The sequence below is a fragment of the Saccopteryx bilineata genome, chromosome 12 (genome assembly GCF_036850765.1).
Source record: "Saccopteryx bilineata isolate mSacBil1 chromosome 12, mSacBil1_pri_phased_curated, whole genome shotgun sequence".
Lineage (NCBI taxonomy): Eukaryota > Metazoa > Chordata > Mammalia > Chiroptera > Emballonuridae > Saccopteryx > Saccopteryx bilineata.
In genome coordinates, this window is record NC_089501.1 from 50,396,452 (window position 1) to 50,405,603 (window position 9,152).

At 44.3% G+C, this 9,152-nt stretch overlaps 1 protein-coding gene across 1 annotated transcript; it reads left to right on the forward strand.

The window, feature by feature from the left end:
• The first annotated feature begins 4,409 nt into the window (after nt 1–4,409).
• Nucleotides 4,410–8,590, forward strand: LOC136316072 (microtubule-actin cross-linking factor 1-like). Its single transcript, XM_066247810.1, has 5 exons — nt 4,410–4,439; nt 5,033–5,194; nt 7,125–7,197; nt 7,830–7,925; nt 8,550–8,590. The coding sequence occupies exons 2-5, from the start codon at nt 5,051–5,053 to the stop codon at nt 8,588–8,590; spliced, it is 354 nt and encodes a 117-aa protein (XP_066103907.1). The 5' UTR covers nt 4,410–4,439; nt 5,033–5,050.
• The last annotated feature ends 562 nt before the right edge of the window (nt 8,591–9,152 follow it).

The following is a 9,152-nucleotide window of genomic DNA, read 5'->3' on the forward strand; positions in this document are numbered from 1 at the left end:
ATTTTTAGGTCTTCGTGGGTTGGTATCAGCTATTATTTGTAATCCACTTTCGGATTTGGGCAGCTTTGAAGTCTTGATTTGTTTGTTTTCTTAACAGGTGATAGTCTTGTTAACTGATCTCAGCAGGGGGCTTCCTTGAAACTGTATCCAGGAATGCTGTGGGTGTAACCTGAGACGCTGAAGGTCTCTTCCTCCAACTAATCTCACTGGGGGCAGGGTTTTTTCTCTCAGCTTCAGTAGGGGGAGGTGTATCTCAGATCTCCATGGAGACCTGAGTTACTGCCCCTCCTCCCCACTTCTTGTTTTCAGCTGTGTCTTGTTGTGCTGATTGGAGCTGGATAGATGTCCGGAGATCTCTGATCCCGAAGCACTTCAGCTCTGTTTTGTGAAAGGTTCAGTCCCTCCCCCAGCTATGGCCGCCTCCAGCACGAATGGTCAGCTTTTTTATTTTGTTTCTTGCATACCTTAGCCCCTCACAGTCTGTCCCTCTCCCTGTCTTTTCCACTTGGGAGATAAGCTGGTCTTTTCAACCCACCTTGCTCCCTGGTCGCCAGGTAAGTGGCTGTGAGCAGTAGTTTCTGCTTTTTTCCTCTGTGAAATCCTCTCTGGGCTCTCAGCCTCACCCCCCTCCTTCCCTTTCCTGTAAGCAGAGGAGATTCAGGCACTCCTTACCAGGATTATTGTGGATTCTCTTGCTCCTTGGTTTTGAGAGCTGTTCTTTGCAGTTCAGTGTTGGTTTTTCATGCTGATTTTTTCTAAATTGATTTTGTATTCCAGTTTGGTATTGAGAGCTGGGTGTCTGTGCATCCGCCTACTCTGCTGCATCTTTTTTCACCATCTAGTTCTTGGTTTTTACTGATTTACTTATTTCCCTCCATATAATGTTATCAAGATCCCACCATTTCATTGTAAATGATCTGATGTCATCATTTCTTATGGCTGAGTAGTATTCCATAGTGTATATGTGCCACTTCTTCTTTATCCAGTCTTCCTGTTGAAGAGCATTTTGGTTCTTTCCATGTCTTGGCCACTGAACAATGCTGCAGATGAACATGGGGCTACATGTGTTTTTACGTATCAATGTTTCTGAGTTTTGGGGGGTATATACCCAGTAGAGGGGATTGCTGGGTCATAAGGTAGTTCTAATTTTAGTCTTTTGAGGAACCACCATACTTCCTTCCATTATGGTTGTACTACTTTACATTCCCACCAACCATGAATTGAGGGTTCCTTTTTCTCCACAGCCTCTCCAGCATTTGCTATTACCTGTCTTGGTTGATAATAGCTAGTCTAACAGGTGTGAGGTGGTATCTTATTGCAGTTTTAATTTGCATTTCTCTAATAATTAATGAAGATGAGCATCTTTTCATATATCTGTTGGCCATTTGTATTTCTTCCTGGTAGATGTGCCTGTTCATGTCCTCTTCCCCATTTTTTTATTGGTTTGTTTGTTGTTTTGTATGAGTTCTTTGTATATTTGGATATTAGGCCTTTATCTGAGCTGTTGTTTGAAAACATTTCCCATTTAGTTGGCTGTCTATTTTGTTGTCAGTTTCTTTTGAGAAGTTCGCTGGGGCTTGAGGTTAAACTAGTGCGAGATGGGCAGGAGCAAGGTGATTCTTTGGGGTGAATTTAGAGTCATCGGTGTCAGTGGTGTTCTTGCCCAGAGGTGGGCGCAGCGCTCTGGGCTTTCTTTGAACTGTGCTCAGCCAAGAGTTTGGGGGCTCGCGCTGGGCCGCTTCCCTGGGTGGTCCTTGGAGACTGTCGCTTGCAGTGCCAGATCGGCTTTGGGATAGGTAGGAGTATGCGAGGCTTGAGCACAGGGCGGGCAGAGGACAAGGAATTAGTGAACTTGAAGGTGGGGTGTATTCTCCTCCCCAGCCTGGTCCCCACTCCTCTCAACCCCAATCCTTGCCTTCCTGGTAACTCCTGTTCACGCAACCCCCCCCCCCAACACACACACACACACACAGTCACTCACACAGTCAGAAGTTGGATGCCACCGAGGGGATTGTCATATTATTACTACTAAGAGGAGCGCGAGATCTTGTGACTACTGGCTGGAGCGCGAGACTCCTGCTTTTAGGACTTGGGTGACAGCCGTGTTTTTGGGGACGAGAGGAATGATAGCCCAGCCTTGGGTGGATGCCTCTACCTGGTGTTTGCCTGTATCTGTGTACAAATGGTCCTTTGATTAAAGTGATTGAATGAGCAGCAGGGTAGACTTCTTTACTTTAGGAATGTGAAGTCGCTTACCAGTGAATTGATGGAGACACACAAAGATATTAAAAGAAACATAATGATGGGAGGGAAAATGTTGCTTACCTGTAACTGCCCTCCAGTGCAGGGAGTTTTAACAATGGAGCAATGAAAACTGCTCTGGCCCCTTTCAGATTACTCTCCGCTCTTTTAAAATGGTCTTTTCTCAATTAAGAAAATATATAGAATATCATAAATAATATAAAACAATGCTTTCAAATAGATGCCTAAAGCAGATTACCTGGGAGACCTGTGAGCATAGTATTCAGTGGAGTTTCACACAAGTACTAGGATCGTGGTTTCTAGATTAAGCCAGACCTCATGCTTAGATTTTAATACTGGAAGTTGCTTCTTTTGACATCTCTGTGAGAAGGTGTGGCTGACAGGGTGCTGATGATGCCTGCATCATTGTCCTTACCATTTTGCAGGCATCACAGATGTTTCTGAATGAATAATCTTCTTACTCACTGACTTTTCACTCATTCAAAAAATATTTATTGAGCCAATGAGCACATAATATACAGAGCTGAGCTGGTTGTTATTTTTTTATTTTTAATTTTAATGCGGTGACATTGATAAATCAGGTAAATGTGTTCAGGGAAATCATCTCCAGATTATTTTGACATTTAATTACATTGCATACCCCTCACCCAAAGTCAAATTGTCTTCTGTCACCTTCTGTTTTTCTTCCTGCTCCTCCCCTCCCCCCACCCTCTCTCTCCTTCCTCGCCCCCACTCCCCCTCCACCCCGCCGTTACCATCACATTCTTGTCTGTGTCTCTGAGTCTCATTTTTTTATGTCCCCATCTATGTATGAATTTATAGTTCTTAGTTTTTTCTGATTTATTTATTTCACTCCATATAATGTTATCAAGGTCCATCCATGTTATTGTAAATGATCCGATGTCATCATTTCTTATGGCTGAGTAGTATTCCATAGTATATATGTACCAAAGCTTTTAATCCACTCGTACACTGATGGACACATGCTGTTTCCAGATATGCGCTATTGTGAACAATGCTGCCATAAACATGGGGGTGCATTTCTCCTTTAGGAACAGTTCTATGGTGTTCTTTAGGGTATATTCCTACAAGTGGGATAGCTGGGTCAAAAGGCAGTTTGATTTTAATTTTTTGAGGTATCTCTATACTGTTTTCCAGTGGCTGCACCAGTCTGCCTTCCCACTAGCAGTGCCAGGAGGGTTCCCTTTTCTCCACATCCTGGCCAGCACTTACTCTGTGTTGTTTTGTTGATGAGCACCATTCTGACTGGTGTGAGGTGATAATCTCATTGTGGTTTTAATTTGCATTTCTCTAATGATTAGTGATGTTGAGCATTTTTTCATATAGCCTATTGGCCATCTGTATGTCCTCTTTGGAGAAGTGTCTATTCATTTCTTTTGCCCATTTTTTGATTGGATTGTTTGTCTTCCTGGTGTTGAGATTTACAAGTTCTTTATAAATTTTGGTTATTAACCCCTTATTAGATGTATTGTCAAATATGTTCTCCCATTGTGTAGTTTGTTTTTTATTCTGTTCTTAGTTTCTTTAGCTGTGCAAAAGCTTTTTAGTTTGATATAGTCCCATTTGTTTATCCTGTCTTTTATTTCACTTGCCTGTAGAGATAAATCAGCAAATATATTGCTGTGAGAGATGTTGGAGAGCTTACTGCCTATGTTTTCTTCTAAGATGCTTATGGTTTCACGGCTGACATTTAAGTCTCTTACCATTTTTGAGTTTATTTTTGTGAATGGTGTAATGTTGGTGGTCTAGTTTTCATTTTTTGCAGGTAGCTGTCCAATTTTCCCAACACCATTTATTAAATTAAAGAGGCTGTCTTTACTCCATTGTATGCCCTTACTTCCTTTGTCAAGTATCAGTTGTCCATAGAGCTGTGGATTTATTTCTGGGTTCTATGTTCTGTTCCATTGATCTACTCCAGGCTGTAAAATCTGACCCAGAGATTTGTTGTCTTAAGTTTCTATTTTCTCAGAGTAAGTGATCTTTACTTACGTGCAGACATAGCATTGACATAGTTGAAGCTATGCCATAAATATAGTTTACTTTTCCTCTAATTATTTTTATTTCGAACTTTCTTATCAAGGAAAAATGTCCCAGAATTTTCACACTAGTTATGTTGGACTCCTGGGAAGCTGGAGACACAGTATTGTAAACTAAAGGTAAGTTTTGAGTAACCCTCCTGTGTTCTGTTCATGGAGAATCTGCTTCCCTCCATACAACTCTGCCCTAGCTAGGAAAGCTCTGAGTTTGGCCCTGTTTTGGTTTTCTGTTAATTAGATTGTATCATTTACTCTGCAGTTGTTATATGTAGTATAATATTTTCTTAATGGATCAGAACCACTGCCCCAGGAAGTTTTAAGTAGAACCTGTCTGAGCTGTCATGCTTTACAAAGCAGTGGCTGTGTGTGCTCTGAGACACCATACTGAAAGTTTGGGTTGATTAGGAGGGGACTTCTGTGTTTTCATTTCTATCACTCAGTGTTGCCCAGGGTAGGACAAGCCCAGGATCATTTTTTATCCAGGGAGCCCCACAAAGGCCTGGTTAGTTCCAGCTTTTAGTTAAAATTGACAAGGGCTCTATCTGGGAGTCCTGTACCAGACTTGTACTACATTTAAGTCAATGGAGAAGCACCCAGAGATGTAAAAAGGAAGACAAAATTCATTTCCTGAATATTCTTTGCTTGGGTCAAATGTGCTATCTTCTGTAGATGAAAGGCTGATGGTTTCACCTTGTAACCCTTGCTTTGTCTAGGGAACTTCTAGCTTCCGGATGAGGCACCTTCAGAGCCTGCATAAATTTGTTTCCAGAGCTACAGCTGAGTTGATTTGGTTGAATGAGAAGGAGGAGGAGGAACTAGCATATGATTGGAGTGACAATAATCCCAATATCTCGGCCAAGAAAAATTACTTCTCTGTGAGTCTAGCACAACATGCCTGTCATATTTCTGTAATAGCAGCAGAAGGAGACAGAGGGTCTAGTCTGCTGAGAGCTTGGGTTTCTGGGTTTGCATTCTGCTAGGTAGAAATAAGGATACTGTTTAATGCATCTGCGCATGGGAGAAGTGGATGTGGAGAGAGAGAACTCGCACGCTAGAATGAGTTTGTTTAGAAAGGCAGTGTCTTGGGTTCACAGAGCAGCAGCCTGCAAGTTGTCATTTCAGAAGCAACATGGCTTGTGGTTAAGCTTATAGTCTTTGAAGTGAGCTAGTTCTAATGTAACTTCTTATTCCTCTGCTTACTAGCTCTGTGACCTTGGCAAGTCATTGAATCTCTCTGGACCTCTATAAAAGGGATAATAGCACCACTTCAAAGTGTTGTAAAAGATTCAGTAAGATTTAATAAGCTAATAATCTTAGTATTGTTTAACTGAGGCCTCTCAGAAATGCTGAATTCTCTAAAATTCATTAAAAAACTTTTGGTCTCGCCCTGGCCGGATGGCTCAGCGGTAGAGCGTCGCCTGGCGTGCGAGGGACCCGGGGTTTGATTCCCGGCCAGGGCAACATAGGAGAAGCGCCTTTTTTTTCCCCCGCCCCCTGAAGTTGGAAACAGGGAGAGACAGTCAGACAGACTCCCCGCATGTGCCCGACCAGGATCCACCCGCGTCGACCCCACCATGGGGCGACGCTCTGCCCACCAGGGGGCGATGCTCTGCCCCTCTGGGGCATCGCTCTGTCTGCGACCAGAGACCTCTAGCGCCTGGGGCAGAGGCCCAAGGAGCCATCCCCAGCGCCCTGGCCCATCTTTGCTCCAATGGAACCTCGGCTGCTGGAGGGGAAGAGAGAGACAGAGAGGAAGGAGAGGGGGAGAGGGTGGAGAAGCAGATGGGAAGCTTCTCCCTGTGTTGCCCTGGCCAAGAATCGAACCCAAGACTTCTGCACGCCAGGCGACACTCTACCACTGAGCCAACCAGCCAGGGCGGATTTTATAAACATCTTGTAAATCCTGTGGCAAATAGGAAACTTTTTTTTTTAATTTATTTATTCATTTTAGAGAGGAGAGGGAGAGACACAGAGAGAGAGAGAGGAGAGAGGAGAGACAGAGAGAGAAAGGGGGGAGGAGCTGAAGCATACAACCCCACATGTGCCTTCACCAGGCAAGCCCAGGGCTCGAACCAGGCGGAACCCCAGCATTTCCAGGTGGATGCTTTATCCACTGCAACCACCACAGGTCAGGCAATATAGGAAACTTTTTAACTAACATTTACATTAGATATATTTTAATTCCATGAATTTAGAGTTATTTTAAAATATAGGCTTTTCCTGAATAGAGAGTGGTACAGGATTCTTCCTGAGGTAAAGGAGACGGAATAGATATGATAATTCCTAGAACAAGTCTGTATGAGAACAGACTATATAGATATAAAGAAGGTGCTTGGAAAGCATCAAGGGAGAGGGGTCAAATCTGATAGAAGAGCTGGCATCTAAAGTAGGTCTTGTAATGTTAATAGAATTCAGAGCCAGAAGAGGACACTACAGGCTGTGGGAATAGTCTTAGCGAAGCCAGCCACTCAGGGCCTCGGGTCCACTGGTGTGTCAGGTGGGTGCAGGCATGAACTAGCCACTCTAGCCCAGTTTTGTCCTTTCTCTGCTTTCAGTGCTCGTCCTATCTTCCCTCTCTTACTCAGGTCTGGCGTGGGTCCCACATCCTTTGTGAATCATTCCTCAGTAATTCCAGTATTTTTGCTCCTTTCTGAAACCCTTTGGCATGTACTGTTCATGCATCTCATTTTGGCTGTAACCCAGTGCTGTAGGTTTTTAAAAAGTAGGGCAGGGAACAGAGCCTTTTCTTCATTGATACTGTCCCTTTAATAGTGCTTCTTGCATAAACCTTTATTCCACTTTCAGGAGTTGAGAATGGAACTGGAGGAGAAACAGGATGTGTTTCGGTCTCTACGAGATACAGCAGAGCTGCTATCACGTGAGAACCACCCAGCCATGCAGACTGGAGGTATGGACTGGAGGGTGTGTGAGGGCCAAGTGCTCAGAGGCAGTTGTTATAAAAGTGTTCAAATCAGTGACTTTGTTCTGCTGAAAGACCTGGAGGAATGATGGGAACATTTGTCTTGGGTCTTCTCCCTTTTCGTCTCAGCCCTCAAAAGACTGCAAACAGTTTAGATGGTCTAAGAAGAATACTATGAAAAACAAGAAGGGATATTGACTCCTAACTTCACGGGGAAAATGACTTGGACCATATTTTTTCAAGTAACTGCCCAGACAGATCCTCTTGTTGATTTGGTATTGTTGCCCAGAGAGGAAAGATGGTAGAGGAACTCAGGAGGGGTTTGTTTATGCCTGAGTTTTGCTGGCTAGATCCTTTAGTTGCAACTGAGTGTAGAGAGGCCTTTTCTGTGTAACCCCTTCTTACAAGACCATGTTAGATAAAAGACAAGCCTCTTGCTTACGGGAAGCACTGAGCAGGTGCCAGTCAAGTACCTCCATGTATCTTCTGTAGGCCTCCCTATCCTTAGGAGATTGTCCTTGGAGGAGAGCATTGTGCGTGTATTGGGTGTGTTGATTTCATGCTGCTCTGCCTGTGCTTGGTGGTTGCAGGCTTACAGCGCCGCTGTCCAGTCCCAGTTGCAGTGGATGAAGCAGCTGTGCTTGTGTGTCGAGCAGCACGTGAAGGAGAACACTGCTTGCTTTCAGGTATGTGGGCTGTGTGTTTGTCTGTGTGCGTGCCTTTGTGTAAGTATGTGTGTATCAGAGACTGAGGAGAATATTTTCATTCTGGCAAGAGATTGTGTGTGCACATGCATATACATGGGGAAGGCAAAGTTAATCTCACCTGTGTCAGTTAGCTTCTATTATATAAACCAGCACCCTAAAACTAAGTTGCTTAAAACAGCAATCATTTAGGTAGTTAATGATTCTATGGTTTGACACTTAGGGCTCTGCTCAGCTGCGTGGTCTTCTCATCTTACCTGGCTGAATCATGACTGCAGGCAGCTGGCAGGCAGGCTGGGGTTGGTGGGTCCCTAACAGCATCACTCCATGTCTGACGTCATCTGAGGTGAGGAGCTACAGGTCTGTATACAAGTCTGTAGCACCCAGCAGGTTATTCTGGACTTCTCCACGTGGTGCCTCTGCCCACAAGCAGCCAGAGAGAGGGAGCCCCAGCGCACCAGCGCCTGTCTGCTGCCTTGCTTAGTAACAGGCCAGTGGCCAAAGGAAGTCATGTGGCCATGCCCAGCTTCCAGGGGAGGAGAAATAGACTCCATCTCTTGATGGCAAGACCTATAGAATAACAGGGCCATTTTTTTTTTTCTATAGTCTCTCACAGAATGAAGGATATGCTACTTGTTTTCAAATGAGGGTAGGGAGAGACAATAAATTATTATCTGTTTGGTTTTGCCCTAAGTTAAATATTCTTCCTGATGATTTTGTAATTATACCAACAAATTAAAACATTTGATAACTCAAACCTCTTAGGCTTTTGTGAACTATACCTCACAGCCCAGTGCTGTTCACTAGTGAGAAGTCAAGAATGAGCAGAGCTTTCTGGGGGGGTGAAGCCAGCTGACTTTTCCACAGTGGTCAGCAGGCTTTGTGCTAGTCACCAGTAATAGTTCTAGGCCACGGCATCATAAAAGCTCCCGTTTATACTTCCATGGCCTTTGTAATGAACCTCACTGAGCCGGGAGAGTGTAATCGGCTCTGCTCGGCTCTGCGCAGTAGGCTGTCTCAGTTAAGGTCTTGGTGTTGTCGTGTAGTGAGCACAAGGCACCCTCCCGTCTGTCCCCACAGTTCTTCAGTGATGCATGATGACCTGGAGTCTTTCTTGAGGAACCTCCAAGACTCCATCAAGCGGAAATACTCCTGTGACCATAAACACCAGCTTATCCCGCCTCGAGGACCTGCTCTAGGACTCCATGG